General features: G+C 44.2%; 1 protein-coding gene and 1 non-coding gene across 2 annotated transcripts in view; both read left to right on the top strand.

Moving 5' to 3' along the window:
• The window catches only part of LOC124545846 (optomotor-blind protein-like), a 493801-nt gene that overhangs the window by 422328 nt on the left and 47073 nt on the right, over positions 1 to 24400 (top strand). The window contains exons 5-6 of the mRNA XM_047124804.1: positions 8691 to 8837; positions 10948 to 11024. Coding sequence (XP_046980760.1) covers positions 8691 to 8837; positions 10948 to 11024 — 224 coding nt within the window. The remainder of the gene's footprint in view (positions 1 to 8690; positions 8838 to 10947; positions 11025 to 24400) is intronic.
• Trnak-uuu lies at positions 3729 to 3803 on the top strand. The gene has a single exon. It is a non-coding gene; the product is annotated as a tRNA-Lys (tRNA).

The following is a 24400-nucleotide window of genomic DNA, read 5'->3' as shown; positions in this document are numbered from 1 at the left end:
CTGAAAGTCATCCAAGACAAAAGCGAGCAATGCGGCAGATTCTGCAGTCAATGGTTCTCTGTTCGACTACTTATAACGCGTTTAGTGTTTAAATATCACTACTGGTGGAAACTCCACTCCAGTGAAATCTCCAAAACAAAACCATATTAAGCATTCAGCAGCCTCCGACATTTTCGTAAATGACTGTCGCGTCTTTGGTCATCTTTCTGATCTTACTGTGGTAGAAGTGAACGTAAGTAAGTAAGTAAACTGCAGTTTTAAATTTTGGAGCCTGGAGGTACCACTAACTGACCACGGCTCATTGCCCGCATGCGGGTTGTGAAGAGCACTTAATGTGTGGCATGAGGTTAGCTATGGTGGGGGGAGCTCTAAGGACATGTCAGTGTTGTCGAGCATTGCTCGTGGAGAGATTTAGCCGCAGCTTTAGTAAAGGAATCATGCTAGAATTCGGCTAAAACAATTCAGAGAGAACGTATAACACGGAATCTCGATGGCGAAGCTATTTTCCTAGTCCCCCCCTCCAATCTCTCTCTCTCTCTCTCTCGCGCACACACACACACACACACACACACACACACACACACACACAGTTACGATGGACGACATCACCTCAGAGATGAAATAAAAATAGTTGCAACACGCTTGGTTCCGATCAAAGTTTTCGGGAATTTTTCCCTGATCACGTGGTGAATGTCGGAACTCTGAATTCACTGTAAAATACCCGGAACTGGTAACCTCTTTGTCCCACTCTTAGCCTACTGGGACAAGGCTGTAGATGGACGAGCATGAGTCAGTAACTGCCGACATACTCTCACGGGTAGGAAATGAAAGACAGAGAGAAAAAATTCGACGAAGCTAGGAACTGCAATGAGTAGACGTTCTTGGTGTTCTGGTACCTCCACTGCTGGGTATCGATATGGGTTTTGAATTTAGCATCATTTTACCTTATACATACGGCGTATGACATCGAAGTGAGGGTGTAAACCGTAATATACAGGGTGACCCAGGAATAATTGTCAATATTCGGGGATATGAGGGGAACGATCATTGGAAGAAAACAAGTATAGTAAGCATGGGCTCTAGAAATATTACCTTACTAACTATGAGCGCTTCTTCAGCTTCGATACTGTGAAACAGATCGCTTCTACTGCAAGTTCTTCGCTACCGATATTCTGGGAGGAGGTAGTAAGATCCAAAACAAGAAAAAGATGTCAACTTGGGCTCTAAAGTGCATACCTTAAGAGCCATCAGCACCTGTTCACCTTTGTTACTATGAAACACAGCCCTTCTACTGAAAAAGTGCTCATAGCTCATAAGGTACTTATTTTAGAGTCCATGTTTACTGGACATTTTTCTTGTTTTGGTCCATAATACCTCCTCCGAAAACACGGAAAGCTAAGAGCCTTTAGTAGATGAGTTTTGTTTAAAAGTATCGGGGGTTAAGAAGTGCACATAGCTGATAAAGTATGCATTGTATAGTTCACGTTCACTAGTTTTTTTTCCGATCGATTGTTTCTGTCGTACCCCTCAATCTTCACTATTCCTCCTGGGACAACCTGTACAATGTAGGACGATTTGAAGGATGACTGCATAACAACACTGAGTTGATGGTTGTTGCATTATGTTTCGGTGTGGCTGCACAGCCGGCCGCGGTGGCCGTGCGGTTCTAGGCACTTCAGTCCGGAACCGCGTGACTGCTACGGTCGCAGGTTCGAATCCTGCCTCGGGCATGGATGTGTGTGATGTCCTTAGGTTAGTTAGGTTTAAGTAGTTCAAAGTTCTAGGGGACTGATGATCTCAGATGTTGAGTCCCATAGTGCTCAGAGCCATTTGAACCATTTTTTTGTGTCTGCACACAGTTTCAAACTGTCGCGAAAATATCACCCCAACCAATACTTCACGTGGTATCCTTCGATGGGACCGTGCACAAGGCTGTATTTAGATTCCGTATCACACGCTCAGATCTGATAACGCTCCGGGAGAGACCAGTCGCAAGCTTCATGTAAAGCGTTCCGAAGATTCCCAAGGATAACTCGTAATAGCCATGTCTGGATGCCGGACGGGTATCGAACAGCGACCCCCGCGATGGCCGGACGCCTCCCTCTGCCAGTAAAGCAATATTTCTGATGCGCTTTTGAGCTGCGTGCTGCGGCGCGCGGTAGGAATAAAGCGGCGAGCCGGCAGTGGCTGTGGGAATAGCCGACCAACACGCGCCGGCGCCGGTGTTGTCCGCGCGCGGCGCGCCCGCTGGGAAGGGGAACGAGGCACGCGAAGAGGAGTGAGCGGTGATAAGCCGGCTGGACACGCCACGGCGCGGAAGCGGCCACCACATACCACTGCTGGTGCTGCCGGTGGACAAAGGCTGGCCGCGCACACTTCCAGCACGTCGACACTACTGCGCTTTGGGAACCCGGTGACACCGAGATACTGCCCGCAAATTTTCAAATTTTGCGATCGAACGTGACTCGGAAAAAGTTTAGGTCGTGGGTTCCATCAGAATTGGAATTATAGTATGCACAGGCATGGAGTCTTAATTATCACCTCGAAAAAATGCGGTTACACAATTAATTTTATGCTTGTTCCGGGATCTACATCTACATCGATGCTTCTCAGACTACTGTACTAGCTATAAAATTTGTCTAAGTCGCCTTGTATCCTCCTACAGTCCACTTGGTTCAAATGGCTCTGAGCACTATGGGATTTAACTGCTGTGGTAATCAGTCCCCTAGAACTTACAACTACCTAAACCTAATTAACCTAAGGACATCACACACATCCATGCCCGAGGCAGGATTCGAACCTGCGACCGTAACGGTCACGCGGTTCCAGACTGTAGCGCCTAGAACCGCTCGGCCGCCCCGGCTGGCAGTCCGCTTAACTGTGACACCTTGCTGTAAACACGGCATCATAAGGAAAGAACCGCGGATTACTGCCCACTCTGTCCACCAAATCGTTTCTGTATGTAGAGGACAACAGTGGTCCTGTCACACTTTATTGGGGGCACTCCTGACAACAACCTTGTCTCTGATGGACATTCGCTGTCGAGACCAACATTCTGGGTTCTATTACTTAAGAAGTCTTCGAGCCACTCACTTATCTGTGAACTCATTCCATATGCTCGTACCTTCGTTAACAGTTTGCAATGGGGCACGGCGTCAAATGCTTTCCGGAAATCTAGAAAAAAAATGGTTCAAATGGCTCTGTGCACTATGGGAATTAACTGCTGAGGTCATCAGTTCAAAAATGGTTCAAATGGCTCTGAGCGCTATGGGACTTAACATCTGTGGTCATCAGTCCCATAGAACTTAGAACTACTTAAACCTAACTAACCTAACGACATCACACACATCCATGCCCGAGGCAGGATTCGAACCTGCGACCGCAGCGGTCACGCGGTTTCAGACCTTAGCACCTAGAACCGCTCGGCCACCCCGGCCGGCCCGGAAATCTAGAAATAAATGGAGATGGTATGTGTTCTTGTGGACTTATCTCAAAGCACAGGTACCATCTCAATATAGTTAAGGCTAACCGGCCATTGACCTTCTTCTTCTGTCCGGACGCGCACGCATAGCCTGAACTCTTACGGGACTCGGGAAGATTGTCTGCCGCGAGTAATGAGTGTAGTGGGCAGGGGCATTACAAATGTAGTGTGTGGACATTAAATTGGGAATGCTGGTCTCACGGGGAGCGTGCAAGGGATAAATCCCTGCAGTCGCACTATCCTCTGTGCCCTCGGTGGCTCAGATGGACAGAGCGTTTGCCATTTAAGCAGGAGATCCCGGGTTCGAATCCTGGTCGGGGCACACATTTTCAATTGTCCCCGTTGATTTATATCAACATCTTTCGATGGCTTAGGGTATTGATTTAATTATCAGTTCATCTAGAAATATGGAATCTGCCTGTAGTCATTCATCCATAGTTCGCAGTACATCATTTAGGCAGTCCTGCTGCACATTAAAATCCTCGCACCACAGTATGCCGCTAGAACGAACGAGAAGAAAAAGGCGCGTTCCAGTGATAAAGTGGAGTACCACGCTGTAATTCGTTTCCGGCATCAGTGAAAATTTTGCAGCTGTGGCCGAGCGGTTCTAGGCGCTTCAGTCTGGAATTGCGCGACCGCTACGGTCGCAGGTTCAAATCCTGCCTCGGGCATGGATGTGTGTGACGTCCTGAGATTAGTTAGGTGTAAGTAGTTCGAAGTTCTAGGGGACTGATGGCCTGAGATGTTAAGTCCCATAGTGCTCAGAGCCATTTGAACCATTTTGTCTGGTATAAAAATAGTATTTAACTGCAGTAAGCTTAAGACGAAAAAAAGGAATAATTATTGGCTTTGCGTCGATTTGTCACGTAAATGCAAAAGCACCTGCAGCGACAGTACATTGCTATAACGTAGCTTAAAAAAAATGGTTCAGATGGCTCTGAGCACTATGGGACTTAACTTCTGAGGTCATCAGTCCCCTAGAACTTAGAACTACTTAAACCTAACTAACCTAAGGACACCACACACATCCATGCCCGAGGCAGGATTCGAACCTGCGTCCGTAGCGGTCGTGCAGTTCCAGACTGATGCGCCTAGAACCGCTCGGCCACAACGGCCGGCTATTACGTAGCTCTTCGTATTGGAAAGCTGTTCACGAGTTAAGGGTTCAGTTGGCGAAAAAGGACGGCTTTCCACAAGATGATATTTCCACCGAGAAATAAGTCGTTGCTCTCTTGAAAGTAAAGTATAATAGCGGAGATTTGTTGTTGAGGATGATAAAACAGCTCCAAGCCACTGCATCAGTCTTCGATCCTCTGCAAGTCTTCCTGCATTTCGCTAGTCTTCTGGCGCTGAAACCTCCCTCCGGACAACGGCATATCGTCTGCGAACAGTATCATGAAGCGTATGACGCTCCGGTTAGGCGGTATTTCATTCTTTTGTAGCAACGCCTAATTTACACCTTGTTTTACCTCGACTACTCGCATCCTTCTTTCTGTTTCATTTCAGTTGTAAAGAACTGAATATTTGTCATTTTCGCATGTGCTGGGTCGAGAATGCCAACTGACCAAAATGTGGAAAATCGGAAAAATCAAAATGCGCGGTGTTGTTCCTTCAATGACGATCTCAGAAGGCCGGGACGGTAGCTGGTGGATTGCTGGTGTGTTTGTCGTACTTGGAGAGGGAGGCCAGCTGGCGATCGACACTACCCGGCCAGGACGGAAGTCGTACGTGCGCAGGACGCTTCGACGTTTCCGCCCTCTTATCGAGATGGACGCTCAAGCCATCCCACGTCAGAGCGCTACCTCCGTTGCGGACTTCACATTCACTGGGCGCTCCTCTCCGTCAGTGATCCCGTGAATGACGCACGTACCTCCACTTGTAGTCTGCTCTGCACTCGCGTCTTAATCGCTAACCTTGTAGGCTCGTTACATCACCAATGTTACGTACTTCTGTCCAGGCAGAAGCGGACTATTTGACTGCTTCTTCAAATCAAATTTGTCCACGACGGGCGGTAATAACTGAAGCCAGTAATGGTAAATACTAGTCGTGGCGGAACAACAGGTAATTGGCATTAACGTTTCAAAACTCAAGGCACCCGCACCGTGTCCTAATAGGGGTAACAATTTTCATCAGTAGGTTCGTCAGAGAGAAATAGGTGTCTTACATTCAGGTGTTCATCACCAGATGATGCTCTAATGTCCTGGGTTTAACTTCCAACAACTGCACTGTGCCTTACGAACGTCCAGCATTCTGTGTTTATGTGCGCAGTAACAGTTCGCTTTCACATTTTTGAGATGGTTTTTCCATTTCGCTGGCCACTGTGGCCGAGCGGGTCTAGGCGCTTCAGTCCGGAACCGCGCTGCTGCTGCAGTCGCAGGTTCGAATCCTGCCTCGGGCATGGATGTGTGTGCTGCCCTTAGGTCACTTAGGTTTAAGTAGTTCTAAGTCTAGGGGACTGATGACCTCAGATGTTACGTCCCACAGTGCTTACAGCCATTTGAACCTTTTTTTTTTTTGCATTTCGGAAATACAATTTTTGGTTACGCTACGATAGTTTGAAAATGGGCCCCGGCACGAAAATACTCAACGAGTGAAAAAAAAGTGAAATTTGCAACTTTGGCTTGTTTTTCGTAGTACTAACAAAGCTTTACGGTTCGAGGGCACAATATCATTGGCGTTTTCTTATATGTAAATGACAGACAAACATCTGATGCGTCATCCAAAGGTCGGAGAGAGGCAACAGAAGTTCATCTGTACTCGGATTCTGCCATGACTTCGATGTGGAGTGTACGTCGCGAGTCCTTTTCCCATTCGTCGACGTCAAGATCGGTCATGTAATGATAAGCCAGATTAGTTTAAGTAAAACTGTATCTAAATGAATTCAGTATTGAGTTTGTGGCACTAGTTCCAAGGGTGAAGTCAATGATTGGGAAGTAGGTGGTTTGAATTGCGGTAGTGTGTAGAGTTGTCACGGAAATTTAACCAGAAAGAATACCTGCCGCCGCATTATCTTGAGGGGGAAGCTTCTCTTGACATATTCGTATTTCTCTCATCCGTTTAATGGTTTGACGTGTCACAGAAAAGTGGCGTCAGAAACAGCGGACTACATTCGCTAGGACCTTATCGCTAGAACCTAATAGCTGAACTGTTGTTGGTCACTACGACAGCCGTTAAAACGTTGACTCTAACGTCGTTTGTTTCTCTGTCATCACGTGGAGTGTTATCGAAGGATTTGCATAAGTTAGAGACACGACGGAGCAAACAGTCACTGTATAATTAGTGGAGGCGCTATGGAGAAATACTTGTAAGGCTACCGTCACCTTTTTTTAAAAATGAATCTTATTGAATGGAAGAACTTGGAGAATTGTTTTGAGAATTTGTTACCCCTTGAAACTGATACAGAAAATTGTTTTGGTTCTTCTTCAGGTAAGGTATGTGTTACTTTGAAAGGAGAATTCAAAACTTATAGTGTCAGATATTTGACTCAGGAAAAATAATTTATACCACAGTAGACTCACTTCCTTGTATTAAAAAGTATTCATTGAGATGCAGCAAAATTAACATTCTTTGTCCTGTAATGAAATCGTAAAAATATAGAATTCCCAGCTAATTTGATAAACATTTACAAGTTACCTAAATTGTATCAGATTTCTACATAATAGTGATTAAATAATATGGTTCTCTTGCTAGTTATTCATCATTAAAAGACATTTTTATAGAGTCAAGTATTGTTAAAACAAATGACAGTGTTATCAGTTGAAACTGAATTTATGTTATGTTAGTGTGTATTTTAACATAAGCAGCGCATTAACTAACTAATTATTTAACTCATTAGTCGGAATGATGCATGAGTAAATTTAGCTGAATGTTGCTGTAGAATTTTTCTCAAGTAGTTAGCAGTAATTAACAGATTATTAACAATGATCTTGTTAACCTTCATCATGCTCCACACATTTCCCTTTGACTATCAAACAGCCTAAAAACATATAAGATTTCCCTCCTCCCATCCTTTATTACAGATCAGTTAGAAAGGATACATTAAGCGCTACCTTTGCTCGTGGGCTTAAGTTCAAAATACGAGATATGTATTACCGAAATTTGTTGTTCTTTATTTAGGATTCCGATTCAACAGGATCTGTTTAATTAGTGACGTGTTAAAATAAACATTCACCCATATTATAAATAAGTTTTTATATTCAAAAGTTGAAGAGATTTATGTTTTGCTTAAAATACAACTGAGATATGAAAACAGAAATAGCATTTCTGTCGATCAGCAATAGCAGTAGCAACAGCAAGTAGTCAACATAACAGCTGCTTGAAGATAATTCACAAGTTAACTCTCGGTTTCGGAATAAAATTCGGTCGCAGGTTGCACAGTTATTTTTATTTCCCTTTACCGATTTTTGTAGATCAATCTGTCATCTTTAGAAGCGTACAAAATGTGGGATGTTAAGAATCATTAGACGTTGGCCTTATTTATGTAAAGTGTAAGAAGTATATTACAAAAAACTTATTGGATATTGGTTAAGCAGATGTCAGTTTCTTCTACACATAAGTTTAGTGTCATGACATGTCCAAAATTCACATAATGTATTGAGAATTATAAACAAGGATCGACGCATTAGATAATGAATAAGTAGGAACTTATTCATCGTGCATCCTAACTCGGAGCTGGATCACACGCCTGATGTGTCTCGGAAACTTGATATTAATTTCGTCCAAGCAGCATCCATTGAATCTTTTATTTAAGACACATCTAGTTTCGAGAGTTCAACTTTAATTTCAAAATGTTAGGAGATAACTTGATTTGCTGATGCCTGCACAAGTGATCTTCGTGACGTTTAAAAGTCAGAGTCTACTCTCGAAACTTCTGACGTCCTGAGTGGTGATTTGATGGTGAGTGTTCGATGAAATGTTATATCAAGTTAACAAGCCACAGTGCACCGTTTCTCAGACAGATGAATAGTGTTCAATCACAGAGAGAAGACAATTTCGGTATTCTCGTGGCGTGAGGTGCGGTAATTAGAGCATATGACTCACCGAGAGACCGGTCTGTGGCGAGTCGTGTACTAGCCGTACTGCTGGATCCAGGAACCCCAAATTCCCGCCCCCTTGTCCCACCTGCCACCGTGCCTTCCTGTGTGGAGAGATGGAGGGATAAGCAGACCCGAACAACGTACTGCTGCACGCGCACCTGTGTCTGTTGCAGACCATCCTCAACTCGATGCACAAGTACCAGCCGCGCTTCCACCTCGTACGGGCCAACGACATCCTCAAGCTGCCCTACTCCACGTTCCGCACCTACGTCTTCAAGGAGACCGAATTCATCGCCGTCACCGCCTACCAGAACGAAAAGGTGAGCAAAGTGTGTTTTGCTTTCCGTCATGTCGCTCCCTGTTCCTAGAGTCGCTGTAGAAAATACCCCTCGCTTCTCACTACTTCCATTGTCGTTCCTCAGACCTACTCTGACACTGGAGCCCCGTTGCTTTTTATGGTCACTTTCTTTCTTTCTTTCATTCATTTTTTCCTTAATCCTATCCTTTCAATCACATTTGCTTGTAACTGCCCAGGCTTCCAAGACCAGTGTCAATTTGAATAAAAACGATATAGTAGTGCCTGTGTTGTTCAGAAGTACGATATGACGCTTATTCGGACATGCATACATGCATGCATGTTTGAAGGCGCATTACATCGTACTTATGAACAATGCAGACTCTGCAATACCGTACTTATCCGCCGACAATGGGCGACCCACTTTCAATTAAAATGTCTCCCCTATACGGGAATACACTTAATAAATGCACGAATGCAGGTTCTAGCCACATGGTTGACAACATGTGGGAAGTTTTGGTCTGTCCGTGAGTCTTGTTCAGATAGCCTAATGATAAGGCGACTGTGTTCGGTAAACGGGAAATTCGGGTTCGAGTCCCGGTCCGGCGCGAAATTACATTGTCGGCATTGTGTTACACAGCTGGTGGTTGTCCATATTCGCAACTGCGAATACATGTCATGAATTTCAATAAAATACTGTTGATGTTGAACAGTTACATATCCCTGAGGAGGGCCACAGTAAAGACGGTCGAAACGACGTTTTTGTAGTTGTGTTAGTCTTTCGTAATGACATGTCCTAACACTCAAGACGACTTCATTAGAATATTGCTTTTATGCTCTACTTTTATTGTTCTAAGTGAAAGAGAAGGTTATCTGCGTGTGTCTGTATCAAATAAGCCACTATGAAATACACGTTCCCAGCTGAAGTCCAGAGTGTGTTGTGGTTTCCAGATTTTATTCATTTTTATTTTCAATTTTGCTCATTTTTGCACAAGCGATCGTACCAATAAGATAAATTCTCGATTCTGAAAGTTTAATAGGCGATGTGAGAAGAAGTAGGTATATGGATTAAAATATTACGAATAAAAATAAGGAACTAAGCCGACAGCGATCCTTTGAAGCCCAGATATATCTGTCCTCCATAGTTCACAGTTTTGTATTCAGATAATAGTAGTCCAATATGTTACGCGACGTATGAACCATTAGTCTATAAATGAAGTGGAAGAAATTAATCGTCCGAAATGGTGTGAGTTTGGAAATCTTGCGCTGGAGCAGCACAAACGCTGTTAAATCGTGTGATTCCTCATTGGTAAGGAAAGTTTTCACGTCAACAGATGCGTAAATTGACACAAATCCCGTATTTTCGATTCGGAGCAACAGAACGAGCTGTATTTGAACGTGATCCGCCCCGAGAACATACGTGCCGTGGACGAAGTTGCACAAACGTTATAGGCCTCTTTTTCTTTTTACTTGCAAAAATAAAATCGTTTCAATCGACATCAAAGCTAATATCCTGTAGTGTTCCACTTTTACGGAAGAAGACACTGAAAATGTTTCCAAACAGCACGGTATAACCTAATTTTTCTGCCTAAATAACGTTTTGGTTAAGTATGGGCTGGTAGAGTAGTGTCAGCGATCCACCTACTCGAATCACGGACCTCCTGCTGCTCGATGCATACTCATTTCCGTAAAAGCTCGTGAAGTACATATTGGCTTGGCTTACTAACGAAGGCTGTTATGACCTTGGCCAAACAGACATAAGGAACATTATTTTAAAAAATCGTTTACGAGGGTGTCACCATATAAATAATGTCGACGTGAAAGTCTATGATAAGCCCAAGTTTGTACGAAACTAAACATCTTCGTCATACACAAATACAGCAATGTCATTCCTTTTCGAAAGATCCTCGTATGCAAAATGAGACAAAAAAATCGTAAGAGCTTCTCCTGAATAAGGCCTTGTATTGTTTATCAATCATTTCGAGATGAATTTGTGGTTACTTTGTTGCTGGTGAAAGAAGTTGTCGAAAATAGTTATTGTCAGACCAGTGTGTGTATAGTTTGACGTTAGTTCGATCCTCCCGCAACCGCCTGTATGAGCGCTAACGTGTGTGTGTTGCTTGTCATGTTTGCAGATCACGCAGCTGAAGATCGACAACAACCCCTTCGCCAAGGGCTTCCGCGATACGGGGGCCGGCAAGCGTGAGAAGAAGTGAGTATCTCCTCTAGACACGCAAATGTTTCACCGTCTTGTCACTAAACATGCTTGAGTAGCAAATAGCTGAGATTATCAGTGGCAACATAATATAATTTCTTTCGAAAGAAAATACAGTACCAACAATGTGTAGAATAATGTGGATATGAGTTCCTGCGTTTTCAGGCGGTGTACTGGATTTACTGCTGTTGAGTTACAAACCTTCGCTTCTGCTGTGGCACAAAGTCGATACGTAAATTCGCTGTTCCTGGCAGTAAAGCGAAACACTGTTTCTCTATCCCGTGTGATTCTTCACGGTCAGTTGAGGCTAACTCATTAATAGCTGTTACACTGTTTCGGGGGCGTCGTTTTTACCGCAAGGACGCTCAAATTCTTAAACTCATCATGTGTATCTGTCCAAGAGAGACAGTTATTGCCCTCGAAGAAAACTAGTAAAAAGGACAGAAGACTTCGTAGTCGGGGCAGCCAGGACATATTATTTTGATGATGAAATCAATTCAGCTGTGAGTATTTTATTTATAAGCGTGAACGGTTTCGCAGCGTTCCAGCTGCATCATCAGGCGCCGTAAAATCAAGTCATGTTCTGATCAGAAAAGCGAATGCGATGACCCAGCTTCCATAGCAATTTTTCACTGTGTATGTTATAACTGGCGTCCTCTGCATAGCGAAAAATTGCTGACTGTGAACGCTGGCTCATCCTGTTCTCCTTTCTGATCAGAACATGACTTGATTTTATTGCTCCTGTTGATGCAGCTAAAATGCTGCGAAACCGTTCATGCTCATGAGTAAAGTACTTACTGCCGAAGCGGTTTTATCTGGTGGTGGTGGTTAGTGTTTAGCGTCCCGTCGACAACGAGGTCATTAGAGACGGAGCGCAAGCTCGGGTTAGGGAAGGATTGGGAAGGAAATCGGCCGTGCCCTTTCAAAGAAACCATCCCGGCATTTGCCTGAAACGATTTAGGGAAATCACGGAAAACCTAAATCAGGATGGCTGGAGACGGGATTGAACCGTCGTCCTCCCGAATGCGAGGCGGTTTTATCTCCAAAGTAGTAATAACGGATTGTGCCCTATGTTCGCATATCATGACTTTTAGGCTTCACATACATCTTCATCTGCATTCCTCAAGCCACCTTCTGGTGTATGACGGAGAGTATCCGTCCTAATCATTTTGCAACACATGTGTCGGAGGAAATAATATGTTACCCGATTATTGTTGAAACGAACGCTCTCGAAACTTCAGTTACAACCCTCTCCGTATTACACGACGTCTTTCTCGTAACGTTTGCCACTGACATTTGTTGACCACCTCCATAATACTCCTCTAGCTCCGACCAAACGATCCCGTGACGGTATTTTCCGCTCTTCGTTGGGTCTTTTTGTGTCTTCTGGTAGTACTACCTGGTAAGCGTTCCTCACTCATATCAATATAACACTCCCTTGGGGTACTCCAGAAACTACCTTTACATCTGTTAATGTTGTCCCGTTGATACTACCTTATTGAGTTCTATCTCTTAGAGGTCACACCAATATTCAAATATTCAGGAAAGGTAGTAGGAGCAATCCACCAAATTTCAAGTCCATTTAATTAACGTCGATATGCAGAAGAATTTTGCAACACATATTATGTTTGAACATTACGAATTATCTCGAAGAGAACGGTCTGCTGACACACAGTCAACACGGATTTAGAAAAATCGTTCTTGCAAAACATAACTAGTTCTTTACGTACACGAAGTGTTGAATGCAGTTGACAAGGGATTTCAAAATGATTCCGTATTTCTAGATTTCCAAAAGGCCTTTGACACTGTGCGACATAAGTGGCTTGTAATGGAACTGTATGCTTGTGGAAGATCGTCTCAGTTATGCGACTGGATTCGTGATTTCCTGTCAGAGAGGTCACAGGTCGTAGTAACTGACGGAAAGTCATGAGTAAAACAGAACAGATACCTGCCGTTACCCAAGGTAGTGTTATAGGCCCTCTGCCGTTCCTTATCTATATAAACGATTTAGGAGACAATCTGAGCAGCCGTCTTAGGTTGTCTGCAGATTATGCTGTCGTTTACCATACAGTAAAGTCATCAAAACATAAAAAAATTGTAAAACGGTTTAGAAAAGATATCTGAATGGTGCGAAAATTGGCAATTCACCCTAAATAATGAAAATTGTGAGGACATCTAAATGGGTGTTAAAAGGAATCCGTTTAATTTCGGTTACCCGACATAAGGGGAAGCAAACCAAAGCCTACGTTTTATTTAGAGAACTCATAGAAAATGTAACAGATCTACTAAAGAGACTCCCTATGCTACGATTGTCCGTCTTCTTTCGGAGTACTGCTGCATGGTCTGGGATCCTTACCAGATAGGATTAACCGAGTACATCGGGAAAGTGCAAAGCAGAGCAGCACGTTTTTTACTATCGCGAAATAGGGGAGACAGTGTCAGTGACATGATAGGAATCTCATGAAATTTCTACCACAAACTTTCTCCTGCAAATGCGAAAACGTTTTGTTGACGCTGACCTACATAGGGAGAAACGTCCATCATAATAAAATAAGGGAAAACAGAGCTCGCACGGAAAGATACATGTGTTCGTTTTTTCCGAGCTGTTCTAGATTGGAATAATAGAGAATTATTGTAAAGGTGGTTATAAGTACACTATGCCAGGCACTTAAGTGTGATTTGCAGACTATCCACGAAGATGTAGATGTTGATGTAGAAAGTCCTAAATCCAGTCACCAGTATTGCTCGTTAAACGGCGGTGCGGAAGTGTATCGAACGCTTTCCCGTGACCGGCAGTCCTTAATGCCAAGAACAGTTCTCCGTTCAGCGTTAAAATTATGGTTATGCCACTGTTACAGTATAAAGCAAAACGCAATTGTTCTTATAAACCATTTTGAAACTATGAACAATAAATTGTAGCGTATACGAAGAAAGTATTACAAAAGGAAGTGACGCGACCGAGGTTTGGTGCAGAACTGACATTTTACGTAATAGTGTGTTATGCCCAGAGTAAGAGAGATTGAACGTAGTGCTAACTGGGGTGTACCATCGCTGGTCACTTGAGAACGGACGGACGTTGCTAAGAAAATGCCCCGCCAGTTTCTTGATGTTTGGTCTTTACCACGTTATAATAGTCTCGTGGTTACTTAGAGCTTCTGCCTCCTCCGAATTTGTGCAGTGTTACACTTTTGTTCCAACCGGATGGACGTGCAAGATTACGTAAGAAAGAGGCCACGGTCAAACGCTTGAAAACGGCTGAAAGATAACGGTATCGAACTTAAACTTATGTGCCCATATCGCACATTTGCATAACGATAAGAATTTGCAAAATATGTTTCCTGTAGAAAAACGAGTATCTAAATGTTGTTGAAACGAGGCCACAATTTTCAAGGCGGTATGTCAAGGAAACTGAAGTTTTCTGAAAGGAAAAGCAATTTTTATGCAGTTTTAGACTGTCAGATAGTGTGTTTAGCAGAGTGATTATAGGTATAAGGTGTGACGAAGGAGGTTTGACGGAGGAAGCTCTCCGACAGAAGTCCAGCTTAAGAACTTAGGACGTTTTATCACAGCGAAACACTTTAAGTTTTTCCAAGATATCGTCAAAGACGCAGGAGTGAAGACTATATTGGCTGATTCTAAAACGACTTAACAACTTCTCTTACGTACAGAATTTTATTGAGATGACTAGAACATGTGGTTAAGGTGGCATCTTGTAGCAAAAATTTTATTCATTTATTGTTGTAGTACCGAATTCCGTTACTAGGAACTACAGGAAGTTGGAAATCAAAATAGCAGACTACACAGGATATGATGGGTAAAGTGTGACAAAAAATTAACCTCGGATGGGGCATTTCCTATATGACCTATGACAGTCATATTCAGCCACAATGAAACTTACAGTAGAAGTGAAAGTGAATGTATGGGATGATACTTGCAGTATTATGCTACAAGATGTCACCTCTATAAGCCTTCTGAACAAAATTCTGTGTGTAAGTAAAGTTGTAAAGTCCTTTCAGAATCGCCTTATATACGTCCCTATTTTCACAGTTACAAAATAGTTTCGACGTTTATAGGAACTATCACATACTCATATTAGACTTCGTGAGGTGCCCAGCACGCCACATATCAGAAGTAAGGAAATCAGAAAATCCGAAAAACAACCCCTCTTGTTTTGACGTACAAGACGAGGACGACAAACGCATATGTGAACAGATATCACACTAAGACCTTATGAAACTCTCTCGGCTTTCACTAACATAGAATGGAAGATGAACGTTTGCAGAAAACCGATACCATATTGTTTCAACAAAATATCTTTATAATTTAAGCAACAGTCTTCTCTGTATGAGCGTACTGCTAGGCACGTAAATTTCTGAATCATTTCAAGTAGTAATTTTGTTACTTTACACTATACTCCATCGTTACAAACGTTGACACATGCTAAGCTAGAACAAATAGTAATCGAGAAATGAAGTGCCTAGTATATTAATAAAATCCCTAAAATGAAGCTATCTAGATCGCTTGACGTATTTTCATTTATAACTATACTTGGACTAATGCGATCGTCAGATCGAAACATATAACTAATAAAACAAAAGATCAGTATCATTTGAAATGAAACCTATGCTCCAGCGGGGTGTCGACTAACGTATATGAGGAGAGATAAAACGTAATTCGCTAATAAGAATAGGCTAGGAGATACGGCTTCACGACAGCACACTAATGTTTACAGTTGCAAACGATATCTAATGGGAGGTTTCTGTTCAGACAGGATTTTAAATACCTTTTGATACAGATAAATTTAGCAAACATGTCTGAAAATATACGCCTCTCGTTTCAGCCACAGAATTACGTTTTGTCCATTCCATAATATTTCCTCGAGGGAACTGTTCGGTATCGTTAGCCAAAATCACAGATCACAGTTGCCTCCTGCAAATATTGTAGAACATTCAAAACGCGATCTTGTGGCGGAAGCGAAAGCCGTGCACTGAACATATCCGCCGGCAAAGCCTAAAGGGTCGTATCAAGTTTGAAAATCGTAATGTCAACATGCGTCCACTATGGATCATTAGCACTTGAAGATTGTCTGAAAAACCGAAACTTGTTATAAAACAAACATACGCTGGCTGTCAAATAAATGTAATTCGCGTATCAGCTGTCGCTGTGCCTATAAATAATGCGTTCCATTCAGTACTTAACAGCTGCAAAGCAGCAAGTATCACATACATTTCATAACTAGTAGAAAGAGACTTTTCATTTTTTTATGAGAAAAATTCTGTGTTTTGTAGCTGAATCCTTTTGTTTTCAATCATCCATGTCTCGCTTGTTCGTGCTAGGCATCATCAGTGGTATACAGTAAGAAGAAAACTATTTAACTCCATATTTATTTTATTTTGATATCTGCAGCTTGCCAAAAAATTAAAAAAATACTAATTCAATAAGAAAAGGTAATGAAATGAAAGTTGAGACACACACACACACACACACACACACACACTCACCCCCCCCCCCCCCACACACACACACACACAGACAGAGAGAGAGAGAGAGAGAGAGAGAGAGAGTGCTTCCACCCCCACTCCCCTCCAGCTCCCATGATTCTTCAATCAACCCTACAACAAGTTTGGAGTGTGCAACAGGAAGTGCTATGTGCTATGAAATGTATCAGTGTGATCTACTACCAACTACAGACCTGTAATGTTTGAATCCAGTGTTTACAAAAGAGTCAAGGAACACATAAAAAGGATAGGAAAACAAGGGTAAGTGGTAAATCACAACCACATATTTATGTGTGCAAACTGAAGCGACGTCTGAAAATTTGTACCAAGGCTGGGATTCAAACCTGCGTATCCTGGTCACTAGGCAGATGCGTTAACCACTTTACCACCCTGGCACAGTCGCTTTGCACAAACGCATGGGCTACCATAGTACGCCTCCGAATTCTCATTCACAACTCAACCCACTTGGTATTTCTGCTAAACTCTCCAGCTATATTAACAGAACCTCTCCGCCGAACTAAACGGAGGATTCTGCCTGAAACCCAGCCATAGGTCTTTTAATCAGATGGAACTATGGTTCCATATACCTTTTCAAGTCTCAGACACCTGTGATGTATGGATGCAGACTGAAGCGACGATCTAAAATTTGTACCAAGACCGGGCCTAGTGAGCAGAAGACAGGGCTCTGAATCCTGGCCTTGATGCAAATTAGCTTCATTTGACCTCACATTTGTAAATAGATAATTTTCTGTATTTTATTGACCACTGACGATGCCTGATATGGACAAGCGAAACGTGTTTGGCTAAAACAAAAACGAAAGAAACATTCACTTGCAAAAGACAGTATTTTTATATCTGCATGATAAATGTAATCGAAGTAGCAACTGAGGAAGAATATTAACAAAATGAGTTACTGTTCTTGGAGGGATGGGCTTTTCTCTTTGTTACTTGTTTTGAAGCGGAGCAGTGTAAACTGTTCAAGGAGGGATGGGCTTTTCCTTTTCTTACTTTTTTGGAAGCGGTACAGTGTAATGACTTTCCTTGGAAAATGAGAATCGTGGTAGCCCGGAGGCCCGCAGAGTGCTAGCGCCGCTCGAGGCCGGACGGTCTGTGCAACTGGTGCAGTCGTGTTTCAATCAAGCGCAACAGCTGTAAGCCAGTAATGTCATTAGGGAGCGCTGCGCGCACAGAAGCCGACGCTGCGGCCGCATCGGGAGGGTTTCCAGATGGGCTTCCGGCCAGCCGCGGTGGCGGCCCGGCCGCGCTCGCTAGCTGGCTGGTGCTCCAGTCGGCGGCCTTACTGGTTCGCACGAATACCTGCTGCTGCTGCTTGCACTTCACAATAGGGTCATACACGCTTGGTGTTACTTTGTCCTGTGTGTCAACAACAGTAGGTCCTTTCGTTAGCTGTAAGTTCTCTGAGAAAAGGTTTGCAGTAAATTGCTCACCTGGCTATGCGAGGTAATGGTTTGGAGGGAAGAGATCGGCCCTACAATTCCTTTTGGACCAAATGGACAACACACTCCACTTTCCACGTCACGCAGATAATGCCGCCTTCCGTACTATCCGAGCAAAGGGCCGGTGCATTATGTGATAACTTGAAGCCGTGTACGGGCGTGTTGGTTCCCGTCTAGCGCATGATACAGCGTTTGCGTCGCACTTGAGACGCCTTGTATTTCAAATTATATTGCAGAAAGGATAGGACATACATTATATGAATCTACAACTTCTACATTTGCACTTCGGAAGCCATGGTGCTGCGTGTAGCAGAAGACAGACTACGTAACAAACCAGTATCATTCGGGTCAGGTTTCAATTTTGCCCAATTGTACTATATTGGAAAGGCTTTAGTGCTTTCTTTGGAGCAACTAGGGCAGTGTGGACATAAACCTCCTAGCAGCGTCGCAGTTAGGATTAAGGTATAGCCAGCTGACATGATCCCACAACCGTAACTTCTGTCTCAGGAAGGTAATACACCTTGGCCGAGCATAGGAAGGAGTGACATGGTCAAAGTAGTGACTTATAGTATGCATGGATTCATGGCTAGCTACATCTACCGTGCTCAACTGCTTCACAGTACAATGGATTTCATAGGTCTAAACACTGGACTAATTTTTCTTTAATGTGAGTTGGAAACATTTTTCAGAATTTTTGAATTTCATGTAGGCTAAGAGAGATTTCCTGCACTTTGCATCAGTTAGGTTTTCCCACTTTAGACGCTCATCCAAAATTATACTACCGTCTTTTAAAGTTTTTTCAAATGGTAATTGGATCCTTTTAAGAAGTATGTCTGCAGATATACTTTCGACATGGTATGAGGATGACCTATGACTTCTGAGGTACAGCGGGGTCATGTGGCCCGAGTGTTGCAGACCTTGTAGCAGGTCACACTGATGTTGCACGATGGTAGACAGGGCAGCAAGTCCATAAAACCAGTTCCTCAGCCGTAGTGGGACCATAAATGCAGTGAAAATAACAATATGATCTACTTAGCAGAATTCATTCAGCCGTTGTACTATAAAATTATACGTTGCCGTGTTGGAAGTCAGATCTGGAAGCTGGAGAGATCTGTAGAGATTGACTAAGAGTCCCTAACTGTTCTTTCCACCAACTTGTCGTCTTCTAATGTTGTGCCCTCAGCGCAGAAGACAGCTTGTCGGTCGTGGGATCTTCTTGGGCGGAGACTGCTATGCTGTCATCTAGAACTTGAACATGAGTTTGTGCTTTTTTTGTGGGATGCCACTTGCCTAGGTATATACAGAGGGAAGGATCTGTAGTACTGACAACCATGGTAGACAACACCTCTCATTAGTATATCGTGTTTGTGTATATTTTAAAATATCACTTTTTACACTGTCTTTTACAACACTCAACATAGCTTTCTTAACAGTACGGTAACTTTTCAGACAACTTCGGATATAGAGTACGACATGTCCGTCCGAAGCAGAGATACAAGTCCGGCTCTGAGGAACACCCGAAACAGAGTGACTAACGCAGCCGAAGTACTTCGTCTCGCAGGCACGCCAAAGCGTCCCGAACGTGTCCGAAGCACTTCGTTTGTAATATTATTACTCTTATATTTCTGAAAATTAGTCACATTTAATAAACAATAATGGTAGACTCGTAGGGTAACCATGAGAGATTGTCATACTGAAAAGTGAGTTAAATAAAATGAAAAGTTTATAAATAATTAATAAGAGAAGTTAGGCGGTTTGGAGCCTAATACCCGAATGTTCCGACCAATCAGAAGCAAGTTCAGTACAAGTGGCGGACTCTCCCACGGGAATAGTACACACTGTACCATCTGCTGCTTGTACCGCACTCCACTTTTGTACCATGTGCTACATCACGTGTAGCAAGCTGCATCAAGGCGAGCTTCTAGCAAGATAAAATACTGGCGGCCAAGGCCAGGAATATCACAGAAGTTCAGTGCCCCAATGGCGCATGTTGATCCTGGACGGCAGTGTTCGCTTGTTTCAGCTTGTGGCAGTACGGAACGGTCATCAGTGCAGGCTGGAGAGTGGTCACAGAAGAGGCGAAGTCAGCACCTCGGGGTGTGCGCATGTGAGGCATACAGTGGCAGTCAGGCATTGAGTGCAGGCGATCTACGCTGATAGACAGTGTTTTCATTTAACTACAAAATTCCTCTCTTTCAAGAAAAAATCAACAATTTTGGAAGTAAACCTGAATTAAACATTGATAATTTCAATTTTGCTATAAATACTATTTATTTTTAAGTAACCGACAGGGAGATAACAACGAAGAACGAAAATGTTCCAAAGGTTACACGGCCCTTCATTTATGCTCACTCAGTTTCTAGACAGCTCACCACTCCCGGCTTCTAGGAGAATCTCGTAAGACGCAGATGGCATATACAGACAAAGAGATCGATATGAGGTAACGCCCGATAGGTATGTAACTCACCTAGCATACAGGTTATGCGGTTACGATGTTAACTCTCCAAGGACACTAGGAAAGCTACCGTAGTCTGCGCTTACTTATGAAGTCTACGGTAGGCTACGGTAGTTTTACAACTCTAGTAGTGGCGTAACATAGGCTTAATTTAAGATCCAGAACTGGCACTCATCGTGATGCAGGGCACAGGTCGTCATTCATACTGCAGCAGAACTGGGAGAAGGTGATGTGAGATGAGTGGTGCTGGTCGGCTGTGAATAGCCGTAACCGCACAGTGTACCGGGGCTAGCGCTGAGCACTGTAGATCCGCCTGCTGCGACGCTGCCGTCGACGCCGCATTTCGCAGAAGCTCCGCAGCCGCATTCCTCGGCCGTCGTCGTCGGCGGCGGCGTCTGGGGCCACACGCGCGTGGCGCGGCTGATTGCCGATGCGCGCCGCCACTTTCACGCGGCGTGGCCGGCTATTCCCCTCGCTCCTCCCACCCTCCTGCCCGGTTCCCGATAACCGGCGTGACGTCCGCCCGCGACGGCCAGCTGCGAATAGCTCGCGGCTGGCGGCGCTTTTGGCAACTTCCGCTGCACACGGCTGCCAGCGCCGGAATCCCCTTTGATGATGTATGCCCGCCGCGCCGTGTGACCAAACTACGCCAGCGCCGGCCGTGACGCACGGGGCAGTTCCTCTGGCGCAGCTCACGCGGCGCTCACGCCCCCTCCCATCCACCTTTCCTATGCTTCCGCGGTGCGTACGCTGCGGCACCTGCCTGCAGCCTACACTCTGCTACCCTGTATAACCTCTGCTTCAAGCCCGATTACACACCAATTAATTAAACTGAAAAACCATTTTTAGGAGATGCTACATGTAGTTGACACGCACGAAACAAGAACTGATCGGGCATTAAGGAAGACGTTTGTGAAGCTGTACTTCTGAAAAGCAGACTTATATAGAAGTGGAATATAGTGCATGGGTGTGTGCCAGTGCCAGTGACAAAGAGACGGAAAAATTACAAATATTGGAAGATAGTAGACAGTGGTTGTGTCATAGAAAGAGCGAAGGGACGATGGCAGTGTGAGACAAAGAGGGACACAATGGGAGTGAACATAATTGACAGTTACAGAACAGTGCCAGGAAAATAGTGAAGGAGACAGTACCAGGGGGGGGGGGGGGGGGGAGATTAAAGAGGAAGTGAAAGTGAGTGGGAGCCATTGATAATGTCAGACAAAATCTATGACAATGACAACGAGGAGGGGACAGATAATGACAGTGAGAAGAGACAGTAACCGGAAGAAATTAGGGATGAGATATTAACTGTAAGAGAAAGCAAGAGGGAGACAGTGACGGTGAGAGGAGATTTTAGTAGTATGACACGACGAAGAAAACTGTCGCTAGTATAGATGAGACAATGACAGAGGGACTGAAAGAGATAATAATGATGAACTGGGCTGAAAGAGAGAGCTTGTTTATTTAATCATATGGCTAGGGCCCCCCGTCGGGCAGACCGTTCGCCGGGTGCCGGTCTTTCAATCTGACGCCACTTCGGCGACCTGCAGTCGATGAGGATTGTAGGATGATGATGAGGACAGTACAACACCTAGTCCCTGGGCGGAGAAAATTCCCCGGCCCGGCCGGGAATCGAACTCGGGCCCAGAGGATTAGACAACCGTCACGCTCACCATTCAGCTACCGGAATTCGACAAAGAGTGAGTAAGAAAGGACAACTGCGAGTGGATGGTGGTGTCAATTTGACACCGTCAACCCACCTTACAGGTCACGTGAACTTTTGAGCTGCAGCCTTTTGTCGCTTGTGTGGACAACTTCATTCTTGAAACGTCCTTGAGCCCGAGGCTGACGGTGCAGGGCGCCACGCTTTTGTACCATTAAAGAGGAAGGCTCTAGACATCTTTGAGCCAAATTTCAGACTTATGCGTTGCAATGGGAGACAATTACGGAGTTCAGAAAAAGTGATCTTTTAATTTTGTTTTGGAGTGTAGTTAAGCGCCACTGGAAGCAGCAGAGGAGAAAAACTGCGTGGAAAGTAGATAATTTGCCATCTTTCGATTTGCAGCTCCTTGTACTGGCCGTGTTTGCAATTAAAAATTTTTGGATGTGGGGTGCGCCAGTTATGCAAAACACCGGTTTTCTCAGTACCCAAATATGTTTCGGCACCACTGTACCTTCATCAGTGGGTTTTCGTTTTTATTTATTCTGCAATGTGAACATTTTTGTTAAATGATTATAAAATTATGTGCATTTTTACTTCAAACAACACATAATTTTTTTTGTACATACCTTTACATTTAGTGTGCATGAACTTTCTGGATCACTTTTGTGTTAATTACTGCAGGTAGCTTTTCATCTGCAACCAAACGAATTTCGTATTTACTTACGTTTTCGTGTGGCAAGCGCTTCCATTCTCCACATCATCTCAGCATGATGTGGAGAATGGAAGCGCTTGCCACACGAGAACGTAAGTAAATACAAAAATAGGACCGAAAACATCGCGAACAACTAAATTATATTCTAGAAGATGGATTAACTCCCAGCAAAAAACTTTCTCATCAACATCGTTTGGTTGTAGATGAAAAGCTACCTGTAGTAATTAACACAAAAATGATCCAGAAAGTTCATGCACACCAAATGTAAAGGTATTTACAAAAAGAAATGATCTGTTGTTTGATGTAAAAATGCACATAATTTTATAATCATTTAACAAAAATGTTCACATTGCAGAATAAATAAAAACGAAAACCCACTGATGATGGCACAGTGGTGCCGAAACATGTTTGGATACTGAGAAAAACGGTGTTTTGCATAACTGGCGGACCTCACATCCTTAAATGATTTGGGTTTAGTAGCTATGCACGTTAAGGGCATGACACCGTTATGAGGTCGTACTGATGATCCGGGCAGCAGAAATGTGAGGCTGTCAGGGGAGGACGGCACGTGGAGAGACCAGAAGCCCAGTAGGTAAGGAAGGCAGCTGACGTCTGTGGAGCAGCGCGCTGCGCGGACTGTGTGGTCAGGACCGACCGCGGGGGCGGCGGCGGCAGCACAGGTGGCCGGAGGACGGCTGCTATCAGACATCTGGCCGTACCGCACGGACGACACGCGCTTCCGGCGCGGCGCGCTCCGAGCTTCCGCCGTCGCCGACAGCGGCGGCCGGCATATGTGGGCTGGAGATAGCGCGAGCCCGCCACATACGGCACTGTACATCTCGCTGCTGTCACTCCTCGGTCGGCGGAGATGGCCAGACGGCACTCTCCTGTCTGTTGTAACACTTCCGTGAGTACGGCTAAAACCGTCACAGTGACATACTAATGGTTTCCTGGGGAGTAAATGGACTGGCACTGAGATGGAAGGACGTCTTGCGTAGTCTTTGAACACAAGACTGCGCCAGTGGCCAATGTTTTATGCAGTGACTTATAGCGCTGTTGGTAATTTCCGCTGAAATTGTAATACCTGAAAGGATAGCAAACAGCGAAATTTCACTTGTTGTACGCATATAGGGTAGTAAGACGGATTGCATTTAGAGTTGATTTGGGGTTTTGCAACTTGCGAACTTTATACAAAGCGCTGGTGCCTATGGCAACAACAACTGTTTGAGCCCGTCGAGCATCTAGTAGAACTGACGTAGGAGCCAGACTCGAAAAAAATGCTTCAAACGGCTCTGAGCACTATGGGACTTGACATCTGAGGTCATCAGTCCCCTAGAACTTACAACTACTTAAACCTAACTAACCTAAGGGCATCACACACATTCATGCCCGAGGCAGGATTCGAACCAGCGACCGTAGCGGTCGCACGGTTCCAGACTGAAGCGCCTAGAACCGCTTGGCCACACCGGCCGGCAGCCAGACACGGATGTACGTCATACCACGCGGATTCAGTTGCATGCTAGCGTCTATCCATCGTAGTGGCTGGCGAGAGGTGCCGTACAAATCTCTCGGTAGCCCGTTGTCGGAA

The sequence above is a fragment of the Schistocerca americana genome, chromosome 8 (genome assembly GCF_021461395.2).
Source record: "Schistocerca americana isolate TAMUIC-IGC-003095 chromosome 8, iqSchAmer2.1, whole genome shotgun sequence".
Taxonomy (NCBI): domain Eukaryota; kingdom Metazoa; phylum Arthropoda; class Insecta; order Orthoptera; family Acrididae; genus Schistocerca; species Schistocerca americana.
This window is presented reverse-complemented; position numbering and strand designations above follow the sequence as displayed.